This window comes from Periophthalmus magnuspinnatus, chromosome 6 (genome assembly GCF_009829125.3).
Source record: "Periophthalmus magnuspinnatus isolate fPerMag1 chromosome 6, fPerMag1.2.pri, whole genome shotgun sequence".
In the NCBI taxonomy this organism is placed as follows: Eukaryota; Metazoa; Chordata; class Actinopteri; order Gobiiformes; family Gobiidae; genus Periophthalmus; species Periophthalmus magnuspinnatus.
Genome location: NC_047131.1, coordinates 7,682,174 through 7,708,665, shown reverse-complemented (window position 1 = coordinate 7,708,665; position 26,492 = coordinate 7,682,174). Strand labels below are relative to the sequence as shown.

General features: G+C 38.6%; 1 protein-coding gene across 4 annotated transcripts; it reads right to left on the bottom strand.

Annotated features, from left to right (window-relative positions):
* On the bottom strand, positions 1-26,492 carry sin3aa (SIN3 transcription regulator family member Aa). Of its 4 annotated transcripts, none has more exons than XM_055222656.1 (21): positions 26,416-26,492; positions 22,406-22,625; positions 22,077-22,262; positions 21,415-21,521; positions 20,277-20,571; positions 18,956-19,204; positions 16,208-16,360; positions 15,017-15,172; positions 14,324-14,410; positions 13,135-13,253; positions 12,005-12,215; positions 11,149-11,265; positions 9,961-10,199; positions 8,819-9,002; positions 7,834-8,407; positions 6,536-6,705; positions 5,412-5,585; positions 4,918-5,010; positions 4,503-4,597; positions 3,352-3,544; positions 1-2,110 (listed from the first exon to the last, which is right to left on the bottom strand). In XM_055222656.1, the coding sequence occupies exons 2-21, from the start codon at positions 22,592-22,594 to the stop codon at positions 1,877-1,879; spliced, it is 3,825 nt and encodes a 1,274-aa protein (XP_055078631.1). In that variant the 5' UTR covers positions 22,595-22,625; positions 26,416-26,492; the 3' UTR covers positions 1-1,876. The 4 variants fall into 4 exon arrangements, with proteins under 4 accessions (XP_055078631.1, XP_033823561.1, XP_033823560.1 ...); XM_033967670.2 differs by having other exon boundaries at positions 14,324-14,413; positions 26,416-26,472; XM_033967669.2 differs by lacking the exon at positions 26,416-26,492 and adding an exon at positions 24,280-24,495 and having other exon boundaries at positions 14,324-14,413.

Genomic DNA, 26,492 nt, shown 5'->3' with positions numbered 1-26,492 from the left:
TAGGCTACAAATGTCATTTTTATTATTACTTTAAATAATGTCTAAATAAAGGGACTAAAGACATGCTTGTGTGTCCATTATCAAAAATATGGTGTTGGTGGCTGCAGTAGAAATATATCCAGGCTTTTATTTTGAAGGAAGCTTCGGCTACAAGGTGAGACCATTGTAGACTTTTATTTTGAAAAAGCACCCGCTCTTCAAATCAGAGCTAAATAGTGCTAATTGTCAAAAAGGGGCAGTGCATTCATTCAGTATATATATTTTCAACTAATTTCACATTCAGGCAATAATAACGTGTTGTAGTATTTATAAAAAAAACAAAACCTGGATATATTTCACACATGCCACAAGTTTTACTACAGAAATTAAAAAGAAGACAGGAACGCGCAAAGGGGAAACAGCTATTTTTGAGAACTCCCTTTGGTAAAAACTTTATAAATGAGGTCTTAAATATACATACTAACTTTATCTGTCCACAGTTAAGCTCGGAAGGTATTACTAGCACAACAATGTCATTTTAAAAAGTCTGGACCATATGTACAATCTATTTACATCAAAATGTGGGGCACGCAATGCTATGTCCTCCCAGTTTTTACGACTGTGAGAATTTTGTAAAATGTTTTTCAATGTAAAAGCTGGTGTGTGGTTTGGGTGAAGTTTTTTTTTCTTTTTTTCTTCTTGTTAAACTTTATTTAAAAAGGTTGCGCTCCAGGGCGGACAGGATCATAATAATAAGAATAATTATAGCACTATATATATTATTTACACAACACTTTAAACTGAATACATGTCAAAAACCCATTGACATTCATTGTACAATTTTACATCGTGACCGTGCTGTGTGAGGCTTGATATTTGAATTTTTGATTGTTTTTGGACAATACTGCAACCCGGGTTTTCCATATTGATTTGGCCTTAACAGGAGGAATGCCTCTTATATATAAACCATTTGAGCTCCAGCCACGAGTTGAGTTGAGCTGCCTCTTAATCCAACAATAATAAAACATCTCCCTCTGTCTAAATAAGTGCACTTGTCTTTCTTTTTGCGTATACGTAACACTACATCACTTACGACGAGAAACCCACTGGATTTCAACTTGGATGGCTTTAAAATACAAAAAGCACCATTCTTTCCTTCTCCTTGCAATTAAAGAACACATATTATGCAAAATTGACCATGTTAAAATGTTGTTTTTGCTTCATTCACGCTTGGCTCATTAACTTGTATTCTCCGAGCATTCACAAATGCCAAGTTTGCATTTTGCCAGTTTAGTTACATCATAGATAAAACTCTAGACTTCTCCTATACAGTTTTTAAGCCCATGAACAAACTGGACTCAGTCAGAGTGAGTTCACAAAGAATGCATGGCTCTATTAGCATAGCATTCAGAGAGAATAAGGACCTTAGTTGTTTAGATTCTAAATGTTAGTTCCCATTGCTCACAGCAGAGGGAGCTCCAGTGCCCAAATACCTCACGGAAACAGAGCTGCAGATATTGTTTTAAGTTAGAAAATGTGAAATACTTATCCCAACATGACCAAAAGCATGTTTAAAAGAGAATTAAAGCCACAAATTTGCATATGTGTTCTTTAATACATATAGTTTCATTTGTAGAGACGTTGCTCCAAGTGCTTGGCTGGTTCTGCTCAAGTTTAGGTTTACGTTTTCGGACCATTCCTAAGTTTTGGCACCGTGAAGGCCCTGTGAATGGGATGGGCCCAGCTAAAAACGCTGGTAAAATCCTATCATCCTGCCGCCCTTAAGTGCAACAAACACAGTAGTTATATAGCTTAAACCTACCATGTCTCTGTGGCTTAAAAACACCATTAATACCCTCCGTACACATATTCAGAGTCCGTTCATCTCTAGGGGGCACTATGGGGTCTTGCTGGGGGAGTTGTGGTATTTGACTCTGTACTTGTTGATGTTTCTAAAGTGAAGTATTTCGGGTTGTCGGTTGGTTGTGCAGGGGAGCAGACCATCGCGTCCTTCTCCCATCAGCCACTTGTTCGTTTCGGCGTTCATGTCTCGGGATACGTGCTCCTTCGCCCAAGAGTCCACCCAAGACTGGAAGCGCGTGTGTAGCCGTGTGCTCACCCTCTCGTGGGACTGGGAATAAAACAAACGATACATTAGGACTTGAGCACATACATGTTCTCAAATGTCCATATGTGTCAGATGCCCTCCCTGTGTCTTCATGGGGTCTTATTGTGCATCAAAACTGCAAACCCCGTAGTTTAGGTCTCGTATTTGTTAGTTTATATTCCAGTCTTTTTGTCAATTCTTCTGGATGTGTTTAAAACGTGAACTTTAAAACATAAATTGCAAATCTTATTGTATTGCTTGTCAGAACAATCACAGTTTTCTCAAATTGTTCAGTTCTACATAAATAAATTAACTTGAAATCTTGCTTTTGCATAACATAGAACTAAGGTAAAACACAAGATTTGAGGTAATCTTTCTTTCTATAGCTCAAACTACCCCTATAGCTTATGTTTAACTTAAAATGGACCAATAAGCCACACAAGCAGTGAGCAGACCCTCCACCTATGGACAATCATATTTATGTACATGGAGATCAAGCAAATAATGCCTCCAGGGAAAGTTACATGTCAGATCGGTGGAGAGGCGACCCTTCTCACAGTAAGAATGCATGCTTTTCCAAGGTATTTGTGGGCTGTAATTGATTAATAGTGAAAGTGAAATGCTATACCAAGGAATATTTCAGGCAAAACAGTAACACGAGAAAAGTTACACACTGTTACTTTAAGATGTAAAATGACTTGTAAAAGATACTGAACTGTCTCTGATAGTTTAAAGGTGCAGTAGCAGTAGTTAATACACAGTGAACACAGCAATAATTAGTGTCTTGTATTGGTGGGTTTCAGGTGTCATCACAACAGGCCAATAATATTTAATACAGATGAAGACAGCCAAAATTAATATTGTTGTTGCTGTAATATAATACGTTCTTGGGTCTAATCACTAATAGAAATAATCGGGTTAAACATTAGTGAATTTACCTTTTGAATATTTCATGGCAGTTTAAGACTAGACTGAAAACCCAACGCTTTAACTCTAGCTGGACATGATATCTTGGTGTTTTATTGGCATCTTATTGGTGTTTTATTGGCATTTTATTGTTATTTGTTTATGTAGCATATTATCTGTATGTTAGTTTTTGTTGACTTTTGTGGGAAGCGCTCTAGGTAGCTTAAGTTGCATTTAAATGTGTCATATGAATAAAATTGAATTGAATAGGATAAAGTGACTCTTGCCCCCCTCTGAGACTATGACACCATCACATTCTCCAGTCTCAGACCCACTCAACAGCCTGAGTGTGTGAGTACCTGATGCGCCCGGAGCAGTGCTGTGCGGCGGTACATGTAGTCTTCAGACTTGAACACATAAACCATTTTGTATGAGTTGAGTTTGAACATGCACTCCATCTTCTCTTTCTCCAGAGACTTCTTCCCTCCTTCACTCGCCTCTTTGTCCAGCTGCTCGCGGCCTTTCTGATACTTTCTGATCCGCCGCAGGTTTCTATGACAATCAAATCAAATATTAGAAATGAAGCATATCATTATGGGGGGTGTGCCTGATTTTTGTCAAAAAAAAAAAAAAAAAGCAAACTCTTGAGCAAAATCTGTTTTGCCCGAGTACAGATAATGTAAAAGCAAAGAATGAGACCACTGTGTGCAGTATGTGCCTGATTGTTGAGTGTTTTATTGTCCGTGAACCAGGAAGTGCACTCTTAGCATGCTAGTTGTTGTAAACTCTGGTCTCTGAAAGTTGTTAAAAGCACTTATAAACTTGCAGTGAATAATTACGATGCTCTGCAATGTGTTTTTTTTTAAGACTGTAAAAATCAGGTACAGTGTCTATAACTAGCATAGCACAAATTGTAAAAGGAGAATATATGTATTTTGAAATCCAAAATTTCATCTTGACCTTAAATTTTTTGATAAGATTTATTTTACTTAACTTCGTACATAAACGGACCGCTACCTTTCAGTTTGGGGACAGCTATTGATGATCCAAAGAAAAGAAATGTACTTGTAGATTAGTTTTGAATTAAAAAATGTTTCAATGTATTCCTGTGCTCAGTGCTTTTTATTTCATTTTAAGCTTTAAAACTGTAATTTTGTAATGATCTGATATGTTGTGTTTAGTTCAGGGTTGACATCTTAGGTTGTTTTTGTAACTGTTTAGGTTTTGTCATGTAACCGATTTTGTATATGATACTTGGTTGCTATGGCGACAAGTTGTCAGGTACCATTCTTTTAAGAGTGGATCTGCTGAATTGAGACTGCTGTTGTTCTTTTGGGCTTCTTTTGTTCTTGTTTTGGTGTGGGTTACGGCCTACTGCAGCCCTTGTGTTCAGAAAATAAACAAACAGAAGAACTTCGTGGTGTTTCCTCACATGAGAACGCTACAATATTCTAATTACCAGTTAAAAAACAAGATGTATATAAAAACACAGCTTAAATGAGGAACTGACCTGGGCAAAAACACTGGTTTCTGTGCGAGGTGCTCTCTCAGCTCTGGAGTTGTGGAGTCTGGGTTCAAATATCGACCAACGTAATCAGACCAACGCTAAAGAAACAGAAACACTGAGGTTAATTTATGTTAACATGAATATAAGGGAACACACTGTGATAACTACACATGAGTTATCTTTAATAAAACAAGAACCAAGACTTGATTCATAATGAAGAAAGTTTATAAAGAAGGGGGCATTATTAAATAAAAAATATTTCTTCCATATTAGACTTTGATTTGTAATGTACAATAGAAATAATCATTTGACAGATTGACTAAACGTACAAATAATTACTGACTAGTTAACTACGAATATAATAATTGTTAGCTGTGCCCCTAGAGCAATGCCTTATGTAAAGATATGATTTTGGTACCTCTGCTTCCATGGGCTCGTCAGACGTCTCCTCTTCTGTGTCCAAAAGCTCCACAGTGAGCTGCACCTGACCTCTGCTCCTCAAGAACATCACCTGAAATAAAGAAAGTACGTTTAACTGTAATTCTATTAAAAATTAGATGAGGAAAACATTTAGGTCACTATTTTTCACTATAGCTCTCCTTTCCACAAATCTAACCTGTAACTTCACCACTTAGCACCACTGTCACCTGCTTTACTCCATAGAGATAACAACATATGATGCTGTGCTGTGGAATATTCATGGGAAAGCAATAACGTTTCCATGGCAACAAGGTGACAGACGCTTCACTAAAATAGCTGCATAGCTAACTTAAAGTTAGCTGATTTTCACTATTGAGTTTAATTTCGCTGTTCCAACCAATGCTTTCAAGTGCAAACAAACAGCATTCAGTCTATGTACAAATATCGTATCGTGACAACACTAGATTAGACTAAAAAGCCCCAGTGGGTTACCTTGAAGCAGTTTTCATCGGACATGATCTGCTCTGCTTTCCTCTGGTACAGGGACTCAGCAGCGCCCCTAGTGGTCTGTGTGGACAGGCCTCCTCCAGTTGCAGAGTTTGAGCTCTCAGATAAATACAAGTCGGTCACTTGAACACAGATCTCATCACTCACTATGTGCTGCAGCTGCAAAGACAAGAAAAAGAAGGGAGTTACTAAATAACCTAGTTCATTTTAAATACATTGGAACTGTCCAAACCTCACTTTTCTAAGCATCCCTATCATCTCAATTATGCAATCAGAGAAGAACTCCCATTATTTTGGGCTCTGTAAATGACACATAAAACTGCAAAATAAAAAAAAAGGAAAATAAATAATAATAAAGTGCTTTACAGGCCGTTATTCATTCACTCCATACTCAGTCTCCTGTTCCCAGGGCTGCTGTGGAACATTAGTAGCTTATCACCACTGACACAGGAGAGGCTGCCAACCTGCACCATCGGCTTCCCCATCCCATCTCCAGATCTTGAGTCTTGGCCAGGATTAGTTGGAGTGGCGCCATCACAATAACACATTTTGATGTTTGATATATTGCTGAAGTAAATATAGACTTTAACTGATAATACTGCAACTAATTTATGCCACTGACACAAAAACCCAGAGCAGATTTATACCACAAAAACTATTTTAAACCTACAATATTGTTAAAATAATCATGAGCTGCAATAAATAAACAGCAGTATGAAACACTAGTACTTAGTTTGCATCTGTAATGAGTCACAGAAGTTATTAGTTCAACCTTTTACGGTTTAAATCTTATTTTATAGCCAAAAAAATAACCAAAAAAATTTCCCAGTATTGGAAAGACATGTGCACACGATAAATATTGACCCCCAAAAATATTGTTCCGGCTTTCATATATTGAATGATAAGTCGATACAGTGATTACCATGACTTAAGCTGGAGGATCCGAGCTATTGTACATGGGGGTAACAAGGGCGCCCACAAGAAACCCACCCAGACTCAGGAACAACATGCAAACTCCACACAGAAGGGCACGGTCCACCCGGGAATTGATCTCACATTTACTCCTTCACATGCCTTTAATCAGTTGTATCCGTAGTAATCCGCCCTACCTGCCGTACGATGCTCTGTATGAGCTTGTCCATGGTGAAGGCCGTGTAGGCATGGATCGTGAACATCTCCCTCAGAGAGTCCTCGTACTGAGACGCATCCATGTTTCCATCCAGAAGGTTCCTCACCATCTCCAGAAAGGCTGAGTAGTAATCCTCTACCTCAATGTCCACTGTAAGAACAACACAAGAATACCGTACTTCAGGACAACGTAGAAATTATGTTTGTGGTACAGCTGGAAGATCTATTGTAAAACTGATAATATTGCAAGGGTTGTTTTGGAGATATACTCAATGTTCTAATTATGTGTATGAAAAATATTTTAAAATGATAGAATCTTCCAAAAACACATTATATACAGTGTAGAAAGCAGTAGACCTGTCACGGTAACAAATTCTGAAGCGCGATATATCACTAAAGTAAAATATTGCGATAAACAATAATATTGAAACTACTTTATTCCCCTGATTAAGATTTACATAATGCAAGATAATCCCAGTAAACAATTTAGTAATAGTTTCATAAAACACATGAGCTGCAATAAACAGCAGAGTGTACCAATAGCCAAGAGTGACTTATTCAACCCTCTACAACTCAAATCTTATTGCATGACATCTAAAATAACAAAAATCTCCACACATTATATAACATATTGATAATGATAAATCGATACAGTAATTATTGTGACAGGTCTACAAAGCAGTGAATGTGTCCAAAGTCAACACGGATGATTGTGACATGTTCCGCTTCTTGACTCCCTTTATGCAGAAATGGTTGACTTCCCATGATATTATTTGCATATTTGTAACCAGTTTTGCATCAATAACAAAAATTTGCCTTTGGGCTTTACTCCTTAGCATGACTTTATTTATTTATTAAAGTCTGATGCCCTTACTGAAGCAACCATGTGAGTACTTGTGCCTGAAGTGGTCTTATCTCTCTAAACTCTTAATCTCGCAAACTTGTAAAAAATGTAAAATATGTTGTTTTTGGCGAATAAAGCATTTTCAAAACAATAAAAGGTAACACAGTGATCTAAAAGTTATGTGTTAGTGGTTAATACTCCTTAGAAACGTAATAAATTACTTGTAATAAAATTAGGCCATGTATTTGAATTTTTTTAATGTATAGTTTGGATTTGTGATTTTTTTGTGATGAAACTTTTACATCTATTTCCCCTTATTAATTTGATTATTTTATCTAAACATTATAACAACAATTACGCCATTTCATTCTCCCTTTTCCAATCCCTGTATCCCAGTTTTCCATATATTCCGATCTGAAGACTGTTTGTACTCACTGGGCTCCTTCAGTCTGAGTTGGATCGCAGGATTGTCGTTCTTCTCCTTCTTCAGTCCCAGAACTTCTCGCTCCCAATCCCTCTCTCTCACCTCCTCCTCGATCTGCCTCTCCGCTTGACTGTACAACTTAAGGAGCCTTGAACACAGCGTCTGGTGCAACCGCAGGAAAATGTACCAATTATTGTTGACGTAGAACAGATTATAGCCGTCGTCGCACGATTTCAACTTCTGCGCGGCTGTGTTGTTGAATAGCAGCTTGGATTTTGACGGACTACCGCTTCCAGAGACTCCATTTTGTTTTTTGGAGCCTTCTTCCAGATCCATGTCCTCCTCCTCCTCTTCCTCCTCGACGTCGGAGAGCTCCCCCCGCTGTGCGAAGAGCATATCGGGCATGAAGTGGTAAATGACCTGTTTGATTTTGTACTTGTCTTCTTTGTTGATGCTGGTTTGGCGTTTGACGTGGTGGATGATTAGCGAAGCAGCGTCTTCCAGGATTTGGTGGTCTTCGTAGGACAGTGTCAGGTGAGGGCCAGTAGGGGGCGACGCGTTCTCCTCTGAAGCCTGTTCTTGCCGCTGAAAAGATTAATAACATTTTATAAGTAATCATTAAAGGAGCTGTATGTATGCTGTGCTCTTGGAGGTTAGAGACACATACATTTCCTCTAGAATTCTGCTCTGTTACTCAAATTAAGACTTTATGGTCAGACTGTGATAAAACAAAGCTCACATTAAAGAACTGACTTAGCTGGAACTACAACAGGTGAGATGATTTGACAGTAAAACAAGTCCCTCTAACATTGCAGTCACAAGTTTAGCCTAGATTAGCCAATAGTTTCAGTTACTCATGCTCACCTGTTTGATGAAAATCAAACACTGAAACAGGACCATGGACCCCCTTATTGATCACAAATTCCTGAAAATGTTCCTGCTTTCAGACAATCTAAAAACATGTGTGTATGCTAGAGATAGAGTATTAAGCCCCACCTCGTCGTAGATGCTCTCGATCTCATTGAGCAGGGACTTGGAGCGCAGCACTTTGGTGTCGTTCTGTTTAAAGTTGATTCCTTGATGGTCCAGAGATTTGAGGTAATACTTTTCGTTCTGTTCCCTCCAGATCTTATTAAAACCTCTCTGTGCTTCCCGCCACTCCTCCTCCTTCGTCTTTAACCTGAGGGAAAGAGGACAAATTGATAATGTCACAATCAAATTGAGATTTCAATTTGAATAATTCTGATTTTCAAAAGCTGCGATTTCTGTAGTAGAAAAACTGTCCAAAAAGATAATACCACTATGATTTTTTTTTCTAGCATGCTGTGGAACATTCCATTAAAAACCTATACTATTTTCCTGGTAACTGACCCTCCACCAGAAACCTACTGATGTTTTTGCATGTAAATGTTTATTTTGTGAGTTAGAAAGACTTTTAAAATGCAAAGTGATTGTGCAGTTTACATGCCATTTAAATAGTCTTAAAGGTTCATAAATCAGATTATAATCAGATTTTGGTGTGCATGTGAACAAAGCCAGGGGAAATTTCAATCAAAATCGATATTTCTTTCAAATCTGACACACTTGAGGGCTACATTTGGACAAAACAAGAGTAAGACAGCTGGGGTCAGAGGGTTGCCTCATAATCAAGTACCTGATCAGCAACTCCCTCAGGGTCAAGGTGCGACCAGGAAGAAGGCCAACTGCCCTTAGCTGACCCTATCTAGCAAAAAAACTAACAAAGGGGCAACGGAAAGAGAGGGAAGCAAGGAGAAAAGGGAATATATTTGAAAATAAAAATAAATAAATAAAAAATTGGAAGCTCACAAAATTCTCTTTTCTCTTCTTTCTAAATATTCCACCCTTTCAGTTATATTTCTTTAGTTTTCTTTTTCTCTTTTATTACTTATCTACCCACACATACACACACACACACACACACACACTCCCATATATGAAAAAAAGAAGATGCCATTCTTACGGTCTCGTCACCCCTTCAAACCTTGACATATGCACTCTCTCTTTCCTAAAGACAAAATGTCTAATGTCTTTTATTGTTTGTATTGTCTCTAATATCAAAATAAAAAAACGCTCTAAAAAGGAGGAGTGTAAAAACGACTTAAATCACCGGCACAAACCTCTTTAAGACGATGGGCACAGACACTGCTGGGTTCTTCTTGAGTCCGTCGATGATGTCTGCGGCTTTGTCTCCGTATATCCTCTGAATGGCCTTTCTGTGGATGACCTCCGACGATCCTCCCAGAGAGTTATCCAGCCTGAACTTCGCCTGCTCCTCGGCCGACATCCGAGACAGCTTCCTCTGCACAGTTTCCAGAACGCGGATCGTGGCCAGGTTCGTCTCCAAAACCACATCCAGCTAAATGAGGGCAAAACAGATAAACATGAGGAACTTTTATATTTTGTGTGATCTTTAAGTTTCAACTTCCTGTTACATGCAACTTTCTGAGGGTTTTTTCCCCATTCAAAGGGGTAGCTAGACAGTCTGGTCCACAAGGATGGAAGTTATCACACTCTGGTCACCATGGTATTGTAATATTTTTTATGTTTTATTTTATGGCGTAAGCTGATAAGGCTTCTGCTAACACAGTAACTAACCAAAAATGTTTTCCTAACCCTAATCTGACGTTCCTAAACGTCATCACTTCAAATGACAATCGCAGCAGACCGCCCTCTCGACCCAACATTCCAGCATTAACCATTCAAAAAATAATATTTAGTTTCTAATTATTTGTCAATATGGTAACAATCCTAATTATCATGTTCGTTCTGAAAGCCATGGATAGGTTGTGTTCATGTTCAAGAATTGAGTGTCATAATTTCCAAAGGAGGAAAGTGAGCCTATCCATGGGTTTCAGATTTACGACAAAGTAGGACTGTTGCCATAGTAACTAACAACAAAAGGTAACAATACCTTTTAAATGGTGGGAAAAAAACCCTCAAAATATGAAGATATATATATATAAAGTCCTTTTAACTGACAACAATTGTGTCTTTGTGGTTGAATAACAGCTGAAGCTATCGTGGAAAATATTATTTCACTTTTGTTTATTTGCACTTCATGTGGATAGGCCCAGGAATTACAGAGATATTAACCATAAACCAGGTCAACAAATCTGCAATCATAGAATTCTTACTATATGGTCTTATACTAGTTCTGACATAGACTATTTTAACACTATTTAAATAAAGGTAATGTATATTTTTTTTTCAATATCAATACTTCAGCAGTAGTAGTAGTAGTAGTAGTAATTTGGATGCGAGTTTTAGTATCAGTTATATGTGGTTATATGGCTAGCAAAACTGACCTCAAAGCGCTCGTCTTCACATCTGTAGATATGCTCCTCGTACTGAGTTTTCTTGGAAGTAACAAATGTGGAGTCTTCGGACCAAGAAGGAAAAGACACCCAGGTATCATTCAGCACCTGCACAACACAAACCACAACACAATCAATAATATATCTGATGTTGTTGGTCTTATACATCTGAGACAGCTTTCAAATCTGAGCACACAGATTGAAAGCTCAAAACCAGTATTGTGGAGTCATAATACATAAGTGAGTATTAGTACTGTCAGAACAAACTGATTGCTTTATTAATACATTATTACCTTTATTACATGAATTAATAATTTAAAAAGCATCATTAGATTTATATAGAGCCTTTCAAAACACTCAAGGCACTCTACACTTGTTGTTGGTAAGTAACTATTGTAGCCAGAGCTGCCATGGGGCAGACTGATGGAAGCAGGGCTGCCAATCTGTGCCATCGGCCCCTAAAACCACCACCAACACACTCACACACCACATTCATACTAGGCAAGGTGTGTACACCCAGCACTTTCCCATTCAAGAATCTGTCTTGCCCCAGTACAGATTTATCGTAAGCAGCCCTTGATGTCAAAATAGGTCAGCTGTGTAGAGTCTGCATGTAATTATAAAACATTTTATTGTCCAATAATCAAGGAGTGTGTGGCTGACATGATAGTTGTCGTTTGCTTTACCGTCACAGCAGAGTTGTGAAAAGTGCTTATGCTGTAAACTCATTGCAGTGAATAATTAGGATGCTCAGAATGCATAAGGTAAATGAGGAATAACTTAAAATGAACTTCAGGACACTAAAAATCAGGTACAGCGCCTTTAATATAAGATAATTTGACCTCACCTCTTTACACAGGGGGGTGCGGCCAGTGCACTTGGGCTGTTGGTAACTTTTGGGAAGAGCCCTGTAACTGGAGCCAAGTCTTTTGCAGGAAGCATAGTCGATCTCCATGGCGATGCCCTCAGTCGCCCGCTCCTTTGGATACGTCTCAATATGGGACATTTCTCTGTATCCCAGGAAGTTCTTGAACCAGTTAAACAGCTCCGGAAATTTCCTGTTTAAAAAAAAAGACATAAACACATGGGATAAGATCTTGGAAATTGCTACAAGATTTATTTCAGTTGGAATTTGTAACCAGTTTATAGACTGCATTATGTTAGACTTTGAAGAGAGCAAAAAATAAACTGAATATGGACTGAAAAAATATACTTGTTATTTATAATGTAAAAAAACAACAACATTTAAGTAATGATATATATCAGGAAATAAGGATGGGACAAGATCTTGAAAAAAGCTACAAGATTTATTTTAGTTGTTAATGATCTGTTGACTGATAATTTAGGTTACATTATATTTGAATTTGAAGAGTGCAAATAAAGTAACGGGTGTGCAGCCAATATTATTACTGATAATTCATAGAAAATGTGTTATGATGAACAATAATTTTTGGGGGTTAATATTCATCATGGGGAATATTTCTTTTGGTAGAATTCCCCATAGGTTTGAGAGGGTTGAATAAATAACTCATTGACTCATTATAAATACAAACTACTTACTGAAGTGTTTGATTATTCAGTTTATTTATTGCAGTTTGTGCTCTAAACCATATTGTACATTTAGAATAGTTTTTTGGAAATAATTCTACTTAAGTCTTATTGTGTCAGTGGCAGAAAATTAGTTTCAATATTATTGTTTATTGTCTATAATATATACTTTAAAATGTGTTATCGTGACAGAACTAGGCACTGCAGTTTTCTAACACAAAAGTCAGCGGACTTGTTTCTTTTATTAAGTTGTTTTAGATGAATATTGTGATTTAAGATGTCTAATATAATGATCCACAGGTGTGATACATTGTCCTTGTGTCTGCTATGTATTTATAATCCGTCTTCCCAATCTTGTGTTTTGTCTCATGGGATTTGAATATCGTCTCACCATTTATAAATATGCAGTAAATAAATTCAAATCCTCACCCTAAAAACGGTAGCACCAGTTGCACGAGTTCGGCTCTGGAAATCACCTCTTGATTAAAAATGACCAAACAGCGCAGGAAGTTATCGTAGGCCTCTGCACTTCGCAAGGCTTTCCGCACCTGGGGCAAAACAACAGAATATTAATGACAGGAAATTATAATATTAAATTTGCCCTCGAGAAGAGTGTGGAGTTTACTGAAAAAGCTACATGCAGGTCCTGAAATGGACCTGCATTTATGTATCGAGCTGCAACAATAAATTGACTAATCGTAACTAATCGAGAGTAAAAATAATACTAGTCATATTTTGATAATCAGAATCATTATCTAGAGAAGACAGACAAAAAAGAACAAACAATTTCTGATTTCCCTCAATAACACACTTTTAGAAGTCTTCAGTCACCATATTTTGACCTTGATTTGGTTAAAATGTGTTTTGAAAAACAATTATTTTTATTGTAAATTTAGGTTAACTAATAGAGTAATGGAAAAAGAGTTCACTCATTTGTCGACTACTGGATAATCGTTATTTGCAGCTCCATTTATGAACGATAAAACATGTTATGCTTGGTCATAATTTGCATTGAAGTACACTGTGCATCTATTTTAATGATTTTTTTTTCAGACCAAGGTTTAGTTTGTTTATCTCAGACTGGTCACGTGATGTTACCATCACAGCAACATCACGTGACCAGTCTGTGGAAGAGCGCTAGTGAGCACTCTGGTGCTAGTGAGCAGTCCAAAATGTGAGGTATGAAAACAAACTAAACATTAGTCTAAAAAAAGATTTCATTAAAATAAATTAAAGGAAGATTAGATGAACCTCATTGGACTAGTTACTGTTCAATTTGAATCCTGATCCTCAAATCCCATCTGAAACAGTTATTTATTTATGTACTAATCGACATTGTACAAACATTCACATCAACAAGTTGAGGAAAAAAAAGACAATTAAGAATGGGTGAGTAGACAGAGTGCCAGCCTATATCATTCGTAACAGAATTTAACTGTCAAAATTGCATAATGTTTGTATTTTTAAATATCCACAGTAGCATTATAAGCTGTATCTTCAGCCTACACCTTTTTGATAGATTTTGTTTTAAGGTATGTAAAGATATGTGTATTCATATCATGTACATATTTATTTTTATGTAAATAAACACCAATTCATTCCTTGATCCCTTCCTCACCTTCTCAAAAAACAGAGACTCGGTGCCGACTCCATGTTTTCCAGCGTCTCCCACTGGGGTCTCTTTTAAAGACAGTAACTTAGGCTTCTTCTGTAGCAAAACCAACATAACAAAGGAAAGAATACAAGGTACAATGATTAGACAACAGTTCTAAATATTATAGAGATTTTGGTTAGATTGTGAAATCCTTGAAGTCATTGCAGTCCAGCAGATACTACTTCAGCTAATAATGCAATAACTGTATTAAATGAGAAATTTGAAAAAAAAACAAACAAATTTAAATCACAGAAATTAGTGCTAAAAACAAATACACCATCAATACACAATATTCCATCCAAAATAAAGGGTCACTTATAAGTCAATAATAAAATTTCAAATTTGAATTCAGTATTATGATAGACTTGATACTCCATACTACAAAGATAAAAAACACAATTTTGACAAGAATGAGATTTTCAACATTAAATGGTAGTACTTTCTTTATATTCCCATGTGGCCTTATATCTGTGTAATCCCTCCGTGTGCAGTAGGTTCCATAGTGGTCCATGGGTGTATACTAGTCTTATCTGTCTTATACGTGTTCTGATACAGCTCAAGATCATTCCAAAGCTATTCAGGAAAGGTTAATTCATGATTTTCATTAATTTTGACAACCCTAATGCACTTTAAGCACAATGGAGAGACTGTCCGAACCTTGACAGGAGGAGCAGTGCCTGTAGAGGGATGCCGGCGGATCTGGCAGCCATTTTGATTGGGCCTCTGCTTGTTGTTGAGCTGCAGTTTCTTGGCAGTTCCTCCATGGTCATTACGAACTGAATCAGCCTTTTCAGCAGTGGTCTTATTCAACAGCTGTTAAAAGGACACATATAGAGTAGACATAAAGGACTGTCAAGGGAATTGCCAATAACTTTGGCTGTAGTGGAGTAGATTTCTGAAAATGAGTCTTTTTAAATAACAACGATTCAAAGATTTTCATTCAGTGTTTGCGGTTAAAAATGCACTCAAATCGAATTAGTATCCGATCCAGCATAATCTAATTTCTTTCTGATCTTGGTCCCTCTGGTTTCATTGAAATCATCTTAAAGAACAAATATAATGCCTTATTTATATTTTTTTAGGCCTTTAAACATGCCCTTGAGTACCTTTGCTCTAAAATTTCATGATTTCAAACTTAAAATAAAGTCTTAATAAAAAATAGACATAATTTCACAGCTTCAGTGCTCAATATACTCTGATCTGGTGGAATTTGCCATCTACTGACAGCACAGAGCATTACCACAGCAAAAACAATTAAACCAGGAAACAAAGAACATGTATGGACATGTTAATGTAAGTACACAACAGTAATAAACACAATTTGATTGCAGAAATGCATAAAACTTCACAATCATTGGAAATTCGGCAGTGTTTGGTAAAGCTTAGAGACAAAGGACTTTTTCTAGAGGATTATTGAAACCAGCATGAATGAAGGATGTATTCCAACAAAAAACTTTAATTAAATTTATGAATGAGTTTCATGTTCTTTTTTACAAAAAAAAAACCCAAAACTTTTGGCAGAGTTGTTCAGAAGCGACACAAAGGATAAAGAATTCAAAGGATTTAGCTATTTGGAGTGAGATGAGAGCAAACTTGTTCACTTGTATTTTATGCTTTATTTATCTGATTAACTGTTAAAGTATTACGTTAACAAACCAGTATGTTTTTTTCTTCATCATTACTCATTTTTTGGCTGGTGCGACTTACACTCCAGAGCAACGTATAATCCGGGAAATAGTAGAATGATACAAGTTCTGGTCGACTAAGACTCTATTGACTGATTAATCGGCTACAGACCCAGTCAGCATGGGAACACAAATATTCCAGGGACAAGTAATCTCCACTCACCACTGAGCTGTTGGCGTCAGGGAGGAACTGTCCAAACTCCGAAAGCAAATCCTCCTGATTTTTAAAGAGTCGAGCCACCTGAGCATAAACCTCCTGCTCCGTCAGTGCGGGGGTGTAGTTACCACCAGCCTCTTTAGCATTACGCTGCTCCTTCTGTGGAGAGAAAGTGATGAAAGATAAGAAATTACAACATTAAAATTGGAATGTTAACTAATGTAAAGCTCTTATGCATTTTGGTCTTCAAAGTGGTCTGTTTCTGCATTTTAAAATAAGTCAAACTATGTATTTTAGTATCTAGTATTATTGTGCATTTCAGGCAACTGGTAACTGGGATCTTTCCCACCTCCGACTTGAAAAAATACCCTGGAACACTGCTCGAACTGGCAATTCCTACTTGTGAACTGGAAGGTGACCGGAGGACTCCCACTTCACTTGAGTTAAACTGTTGCCTATTACAACAATGTAATCACTCTAAGAACTGTATCTGAGATTAACCACCACATAAATGGGGTATACATTTGATACAGGTTAAATCTGACAATATTCTGTCATTTAACTTGTTAGAGAGGTTACTTTGACGTATATATTTCTTTAGCCTTCGGTTTAGCATTAGTCATATTGTTTACATACAAGATAACTGGAACGCACTAAGGTCAGAACTTGTAACGCTGGAGTGGGAAAATATTTGAAAAGTTGTTGTCATGATGCAAACATTTCAAATTCAATTTCAGTATCAATGAAAATGCTTGATATTTGACTTTCGATATCACAATCTCTATAAAAGCGCAATTTTTTAAAACCATTTTCAAAACAAAAATCATAGTAGTTTATTTAATTTTACCATTTGGTCTTATACGAGGTCTGCTATAGATCAAGAGCATTCTTAAAATCCAGGAACGGTTTAGTTGTATTTGTCTGATAATCAGGAAGTGCATGTTACCATGCTATTTGTTGTTAGCTTTACTGCCAGGGCAAAACTACACCCTGGTCTCCAAAAGTTGTGAAAAGCACTTATAAACTCATTACTGTGAATAATTAGGATGCTCTGAATGCATAAGGTAAGGGAGGAATAACTTTAGACAAGGGTTTGTCAAATTTGATACTAATCGATGCTAAAACTATCATCGAAACTAGATACTCATTTGAGTAGGTATCAACACTAAAAAAAGTCACAGTCACTGGTCAAAAATGTATTTTCTGAATTCAAGAGATTATTATTTTCCTGACAAGATTTGAATTATCTTGAACTGTATCACAACAAATATAAGACCCCATAGACACTATGGGACCTACATGAACAACTGAGGAATTATACACTCACCTGAAGGATTAATAGGAACACCATACTAATATGGTGTTTGACCCCCTTTCTCCTTCAGAACTGCCTTAATTCTACATGGCATTGATTCAACAAGGTGCTGAAAGCATTCTTTAGAAATCTTGGCCCATATTGATAGGAGCATCTTGCAGTTGATGGAGATTTGTGGGATGCACATCCAGGGCACGAAGCTCCCGTTCCACCACATCCCAAAGATGCTCTATTGGGTTGAGATCTGGTGACTGTGGGGCCATTGTAGTACAGTGAACTCATTGTCATGTTGAAGAAACCAATTTGAAATGATTCGATCTTGATGACATGGTGCATTATCCTGCTGGAAGTAGACATCAGAGGATGGGTACATGGTGGTCATGAAGGGATGGACATGGTCAGAAACAATGTTCAGGTAGCCCGTGGCATTTAAACGATGCCCAATTGGCACTAAGGGACCTAAAGTGTGCCAAGAAAACATCCCCCACACCTTTACACCACCACCACCAGCCTGCACAATGGTAACAAGGCATGATGGATCCATGTTGTCATTCTGTTTACGTCAAATTCTGACTCTACCATTTGAATGTCTCAACAGAAATCGAGACTCATCAGACCAGGCAACATTTTTCCAGTCTTCAACTGTCCAATTTTGGTGAGCTCGTGCAAATTGTAGCGGAGATGAGTGGTACCCGGTGGGGTCTTCTGCTGTTGTAGCCCATCGGCCTCAAGGTTGTGCGTGTTGTGGCTTCACAAATGCTTTGCTGCATTTCTCGGTTGTAACAAGTGGTTATTTCAGTCAACGTTGCTCTTCTATCAGCTTGAATCACTCGGCCCATTCTCCTCTGACCTCTAGCATCAACAAGGAATTTTCGTCCACAGGACTGCTGCATACTGGATGTTTTTCCCTTTTCACACCATTCTTTGTAAACCCTAGAAATGGTTGTGCGTGAAAATCCCAGTAACTGAGCAGATTGTGAAATACTGAGACCGGCCAATCTGGCACCAACAACCATGCCACGCTCAAAATTGCTTAAATCACCTTTCTTTCCCATTCTGACATTCAGTTTGGAGTTCAGGAGATTGTCTTGACCAGGACCACACCCCTAAATGCATTGAAGCAACTGCCATGTGATTGGTTGATTAGATAATTGCATTAAGGAGAAATTGACCAGGTGTTCCTAATAATCCTTTAGGTGAGTGTAGATATAACACCACATGGTAATATAAAAGAAAGCACTACCATTTAATGAAAATCACATTCTATTGTCTAAACAAAGAGTGTTTATTTTTAACATTGCGGTATTAGAATCTGAATTGGCATCGAGTCTATTCCTTAGTATCGAAATAGAGTTAGTATCGCGACAATACTTTGGACCACTTAAACCAGCTTAAAATGAACTAGTTCTGTTCAGGCAAATGCCTTTAGTATCACTGACCTGGTAAGTGTGAAGGATCTCCAGGAAGGCTTTGTATATGTCGGGCTGTCCCTGGAAGCGGTTCTTTATCTTGTTGACGTAGTTGATGGCGTGATTGAACTCCACGGGTTGGTTGTTCTGTAGGGGGGGGCCGGTGGGAGTCCCGCTCAAGGGAGTGTGCAGTTGCATGGGTGGGCTGCGGGGGGAGCTGTAGGCTGGGATGGACGGATTGCTCTGACTGCTGGGAGTCAACACCTGTGGCTGAAGAGGCTGTAAAAAAGGCAGAGACACATTCGATTTGAGGATACTTAAAGCTTTTTTTTTTTTTCCAAACACGTTAAAATATTCAGTGCATATGACAGGTTTTCAGGTTTTTCTAATTATGATTTGGTTTGGTAGGATAGTACCGGTGGCAAATATTATCATAGTTTTACATCAGTTAAGTGGCAGTTTGTGCAAAAAGGTTGAGAAGAAAAATACAAAAATACAGAAAGTTCTAAATCAGAATACCTATGCCAACAACACTGAAAATTCCATTCAAAACACAGAGACCATTTACATACGAGAAATGGATTTTTTCTGACAGTTTAAACCTTCATACAACTAATAAAAATATTATTGTGAAAGTTAAGTTTTGGCCCTTACCAATCGCAAGTACTGCAATTATTAAGCTAACGTACTTTCCTTTGCAAACAAGAAATGATCATGTCTTTTAGTTTAAACCTGCTAACTCTGTACAAACATGTTTCCAACAAGTTTGGAACTGCTTGGGGTTATTGTATCAATTTAGCAGCTCAGTTTTCAGTCTTCTCTAAACTATTTATGCTTCTCTAAAATGTGAACTTTGAACAGAATGCTACAAAAAAAACAAATCATGAATTGAATAGTAACTGATATTTCTCCAAATTTGTTAAGCCCTAGTCATTTTGTTTAAAGCAGGGCTATTAATTGGTAACACATAACAGATTTAGATCGCCATGTTACCTTTTACTGTGTTAAAAATGCTATATTCTCCATAACAACGTATTAAGATGTTTTGACGCTCCACATCTCCCACCTTTTGCTTCTTGTGCCAAGTCACTCTCCCTTCAGAGTGCTATCACAACACAATCTGCGTGCATTCGCTTTTGTATATTTATGAAAAATGCCCCGTGCTTGAGCATGGCTTATGGGCTGGGCATTGAACAGAATCTTACAGCTAACTATAAGGAGGGTTCAGATAGGGCCTGGGAGAAAGCTAGAGTACTCAAACATACAAATACAGTACACATGGATGACATAAAACCTCAAAAATCAATTTTGCATAATGCCCTCTCTTTAAACTCTGTGACCCTCTGCTCACCTTGCTGATCTTGGCAGGAGTGGTCTGGGTGAGTACAGGTGCAGCGGCAGTTGTAGCGGTGGGCGGGTGGGGGGCTGGGTGCTGTGCGGTTGCCCCGGTGATGGGGATGTTTTGGACTGAGATACCATGCGGTGTGATGTGGTGGATCTGTCCCGGTGTGGTCACATTAACCAGGTCATTGGTCTGAACTTCGATCTTGTATCCGGGTGGCAGAAATGTGTTGAAGCCCATGATGAGGTCAGGGTGGCCCTTAAACAGCTGGGACACTCTGCTGATGACCCCTGGGGTGTCAATACTGAGAACAAACACAAATAACAGAAGTCTTTAATGGTAATACTAGACCATTTGAGCTTTTTAGTAGAGCTGAACAATTTGGGAAAAATATGTACATAGAGTTGTTCTGATTGTGATCCAATTTGTGTTTAATGTTTTAATAAAATAATTCTTTACTAAATCTAGAAGAATTGACAAAACTGACAAACTGATACAAAAATTACATTTTAGTCTAATACAATTTGTACAGATCAAAACTACAGGGTTTTTGCTTTTTAATGCGGAATAAGACATAGATAGACAAGGATATTTTGTTTTGGTTCTGTGATGGACCCCATTCCATAAGCTTGTACAGCTTCTTGGGGTTCCATGTTTTTCACAGGGTCATTTTTATACGGTCATGCACATGTAAACAGATATATGTGTACAATATACACTTCTGTATGTAGTATGTAAACACTGAGTGTGTAGATGTGCATGTGTATATGCTACATGTGTGTATGTATGTGCCTTACATTACATCAGTGCTTCTCAATTATTTTCTATCATGCCCCCGATCTGTTCGCTCTCTCCTGCTCTTTGCTGTGTGCGCTGCGTACGCACTGTGTACAGTACTACAGTGTTATACCCCCCCCCCCCTCCCTGGTATCTCACCTCAAATAGTGGGGCGCGCCCCATTATTTGAGAACCACTGCATTACATTGACCATTGTGAAAAATAAAATTTAATTGAATTGTTGTTTGTAGAGGAAATTATGGTACTTCAAAAACTGCCTTTGTGATTTGCTCAGATTAAAATAGTTTATTTCTTCAGCCTTTTAATTAGAAGACAAAAGTAGAATAATCTAACTTTAAATCTTTGATACCTTTGAGACTTGAACTCTTTCATTATGTCCAGAAAGTCATTGTAGACCTGAGGCTGGTTTCCAAACTGCAGCTTCACTTGATCCAAGTAGGACAAAGCATCTTCCACCTTTGAAAGAATAAAAATAGTTGGATTATCACATCATCACTTAAATTAATTATACACACATACACAATTATCTAACTAAGTTCTAGGTGCAAGGGACTGTATCAGATTATATAGTTATAAAACAAAAACTTCAAACTCAATTTTGATACTAAAGAAAAGGCTTAATACTCCAATACACCAAAATACCAGTTTTTCAAAACCATAATAATCCATACAACGTAATGTATCAACACTTTTCTCAGTGTTGATACTGGCTCTTATGAGTATGTAGTTTTGATAGTACTTTAATTATTGATTAGTATCTGGGTATTGATTTTCTGACAGCCCTAACTTGACACAGGGAGAATATGCACACATAACCCCACCAGCTTGAATTGAACCCAAAACATATTGCTGTGAGGTCACAATGCTTTTCATGAGAATATTGAGCTCTGCACAATCATCCAATGTTTGTTCTCTTCCCTCACAATAAACATAATAGCTCTATAAAATCAAACAAAACTGTAAAAGTGATATAGAGAGGATGCCATCTGCCCACACACACGTCAGACTGACCTTGAGCCTCTGAAACTGCTGCTGGCCCTGCACCGATGCCTGGGGGGGAGCGGTCGGATGGCTGTGCCCAGAGATCAGAGCCGGGCCATGAGACTGGACTGCGGGGCTGTGGTGGTGAGACCCGCTGTGCACCGCGGGGCTGGGGGCGTGCCCATGTCCTCCACTATTCTGAGCCACTGTGGGCACCTGGAACAAAAAAAACACAAGAGCGCTTAAGTACAGGAAGATGTATATCTCAATCAAATCAAAATAGCAACTTGAAAGGTACTATATAAATCTAATGCATTATTATTACTATATAAAACATATGACACAAACACCATGGTTACCTGGTATCCTTGTGGGACGGAGTACTGCACTCCGGCTGTGGGCTGCATGTTTTCGGACACTGCCTCATAAACAGCAGGAGCGGGTGGAGCCGGGGCAAGGGTGCGATGCTGGAAGGCCTCGGCGTTACCAGCAAGGCGCCTCTGCTGGGACGCAAAAACTGTGTCCTGATCCTCCAATCGCCTCTTCATTATGAACTCATACTCATGAGAACTGTCAGACCTGTGACAAGGAGAGACAAGAGCTTTATTAACTACTGTCCATAATTTGAAGGGATGTAACGATATCCAAATCTCTCAGTACGATATTTTCACAGTATGCATCTCATGGTACGATATTTATTGTGATAATTTGTGAAGATTAACAAAAGTGTGAATGATACTTTTTCCTTTTAAAATGCTTTAACAAGCCTTTGTTTCGGCCATACTCCAAACAGTTAAGGTTTAAAGGTGCTCAATAACAGTTTTTTCTTCATCTGCACTGAAATGGAGCAAAGGATCATGGTCTATGTAGTTCTCAAAACAATAAATATAAGCAAAGAGACTTGTGATACATTACATTGTGAAAAAAAAAATCCAAGAATTAAAAAGTATTATTGATACAGCCAAAGAGTCAAATATTTCTTTATTATGAAATTATTACATTGATTATTGTAATCATCCTTTTCTTGACTGTATGGGCGTTCTAGTATTAGACTTAGAAACAAAAATTAAACCTCAATATTGTATTAATATACACAAATTTCTTTATTTTAGATCTATGAAAATGCTTGTTTTGCATGATTGACTTGCATTGCATACTTATTCTTTTGGAGTATGAATACATGTTGCTCAAATAAAATAAAATAACAGCACGGTTGCATATACATTTAATATTAAGATAAGGGAGAAAATACAGTGCAGTCCGTAAATGTTTCTTCGCTCTGTAAAACTCAAACACAGCTGACAGAAGAGGGCTGAACGTAGAAGCTGCAACCAATGAAATCTATAGCAACCTTACGTCATCACCTCAACAAACAGGTGCTGAGGAGCTCCCTTCGCCATTCACAACTTCCTCACGACACCAGCCACCACTAAGCCGCTCAATCAATGACTTTAACTACACCAAAAACCTAGTGGGGATGTCCAAGCGCCAGATCGAGCAAAGTTACTCAAAATCAATCCGAAATACCAACGTTCGGCAGTTCGTGTTTAGCTTCTGACAGTGAAGCAACGTGCGGGTGATAAACGGTCGCTCCGAACTGCAACAGCAACAATCAAACTAGCGCCAGTGCTTTCAAAATGCACACCGAGATTGTTTAAGTTGTTTCTGTGTTAAAGTAACCGCATACAACACATTTAACTCGTCTTAAGCGGTACATTAAAGGATAGATTTTCTCCGAGGCCTAGCACAAGCTCCGACCTCGAGGTAGCGTAGTGATTCCCCGCCGCCATTGAGCGTGCTGAAGCCGCGGCGAACATGTCACAAATGTAACCACATACATTTTATCTAACAGTTATACAAGACTGGTGTTTCTTATCTGCGTCATTTTATATTCCAGTTGAACGCACATTTGTAAACAGTTTTATAAGTTTTTGCAGCCAGTTTTGCCAGAAGCGGCAGTAGGTTGTGTGCTAAGCGCTAGCTAATGTAAACAACAAGCAGTGCCACGGTTAGCTTCGAAGCACATGCAGCTAAAGGCTAGCGCTGCAGCTAAAGGCTAACACTGCAGCTGAACAGCCGATCTGCAAACACTGTTATGACCCAACTCTGCTCATTTCATGTGAAAATTCGCAACACTGACAACAATGTAATGACCGGCAACATATTTAGAAAATACAGCCTCAGATTAGTCATTAGATCTGTTTGATTACTGAATGAATTCTTGTGAACTCACCCCTCTCCTAAATGGCAAAAACTGAAGTTAGTAAATTAACCGTCGGTAACAATCCAGTCTGCGGATGGATGCCCAAAAAGGAAACCGCGACGCAGGTTGAAAAAGTTCGGAGAGATTAGAGATTTATTAAATAAACATTTGAAGCGGTGGGCTGTGAAGTGAAGACCTTCTTCGACAGAGGAAAACAATCTCCGTTCGGTTAGCTGTAGGGGCGTGTTCTCCGCTCAGGCCCCGCCCATCCTATACGTCTATTGGTTGATTTAAGTTAGAAGGAGGATGAATGGATGCTGATTGGTTACTTGAGCTGTCAATCAATCCATAATCCCACAGTAGTCCCGCACACCCATTTTGAGTTGAAGCGCGACCGTGGCTGAGTGAGTGAGTGTGCTTTCATCATCAGAAAACACTGGATGCAGACACGTCCCTGTTGGGGATCTATTAGACATTCATACAACTTCTGTCACTATATTGGAACATGCATGATGGTAAAAAATACTGATTCACAGATAAAATCGCATTGCACTCTAAATTTTAATTGATCCTTTTACGATAGACCAGACAGGCAAACTCAACGACTGCTACATTTAAGTGTGAAATTATGAAATCAGTTTAACTAAAGCAAAAGTCAATTTACAGCAGAATAACCTGTCACCATTCTCTATTTTAGTGGAAGGAGGCCGTTTAATGGCTCATTTGAGTACCATAAGCAAAACTGGATAGGCAATAAAACAGATGAAATGTATGTATTTATTGAAAGACTTTCCTCTTCAATGCGCTGCCCCATGCCGACCAGTTTGATTTAGATTTAGAAGTATCACAGTTTGAGAAATTGTCTCCAGACAAACAAAAATGATCACTGAGAATAAAAACTATAGAAAAGAGTGCAGTACATGAATCATATCTTGCGCTGAATGATATTGCACTCTGAGAAATAAATGAACATGTCACATTTTACATCTCTGCAATGCATTCTCTCCATGTTGCCTACTTCCTGGAGTTTGGTGACACGTGACACCGAGCATCTTCGTGCTTTACGCGTTTGCTACGCCCATTTGAACACACAGCAGCCAATCATTTGACAGAGTCTTTATTACAAATCCAGAAAAGGTGGAACTTCCAAAATAAACCCTCGCCCACGACAGGCGGAGCTGTGCAGAGACAGCCCGGGATTCCTCCTCGGAGAACCAGGCTCAAGAATCAGCAGCGACCGACAGCTGCGACGCACGGCAGCCGTCTCCTGCGCTTTCTTCGACGGGTATCCCTCAATTCAAGCCCCGCTCCTTGCACACACAGGCTGTCGTTTCGTTTTAACACATCGCATACGAGCGTTTGACAGCTTTTGAACCTTGTTTATTGCAAAAAAACACGAGACAACGCAGTGCGGGCAGGAAAACCCACTGCTCCGGACAAACGGCGAGGAGGAGCTAGCGCCAACTGCTCCCTTCGACGTGGGCTCTACTCTACCCCCTCCGTACATCCAAATAACGCCACCAAAAACACTTAAACCGAGTAGACTGAACATGTCGCTTTGTTGTCGCGAGGAATCAATACACTGGGCGCTTTAAGAGCATCTATTCGTGCTGTAAAGAGCGGATCCAGTTGCCCTTACTAAACAATGCCAAAGTCAAACCGAACGGAACTGTGGCTACGCAAAGGCGCCGCGGAGCCACGCCAACCTCCCCGACCCCGAAACACTGACAAAACACCCGCAAATCCCGTCGTTTTGGTGTGCACATGTGCGCTTTTCGGTACATATTCTTTGTTTACCCCTTTAGCGGGGAGTAAAATGTCTAACCTGTCTCTCACTACAACAACTCTCCCTCCCCCTACATTGACCAAACAAGCAGCGTTACATGCACCCGTCCACACTAACACCACACATGGCCTCAAAGCACATTTTTACACTCCCACACAGCGAGATGCTTGCAAAATGTACCGATAAATACATCGTTAACAACCAACATTTAGCCTTTTACGCGTCCGAGCTGTGCTGGTGTTTACGACGTGAAAAACCTCCCTCCAATTCATTTAAGGCACCGTAATGCACAGAAACACACTTGACACGAAATGGACGCCGATCGTGTACAAATGCAACCAAAACGATAACAATATTTAGTTTAAACAGCTGTTACATACCCAGGAAAAAGACTTCTTACTCCGGATTCGTGTTTGTAACAAAATAGTTGGAGACGCCCCCCTCCGCTGGCATTGGC

Bases quoted from the DNA above. Each gene is read 5' to 3' on its own strand.
- sin3aa (XM_033967670.2), bottom strand. From the start codon at position 22,594: ATGAAGAGGCGATTGGAGGATCAGGACACAGTTTTTGCGTCCCAGCAG. The intron at 22,263-22,405 runs GTAACCATGGTG...TTTTTGTTCCAG, and splicing joins CCGTCCCACAAGGATACCAG to GTGCCCACAGTGGCTCAGAA. The intron at 16,361-18,955 runs GTCAGTGATACT...TTCTCTCCACAG, and splicing joins AGATCCTTCACACTTACCAG to AAGGAGCAGCGTAATGCTAA.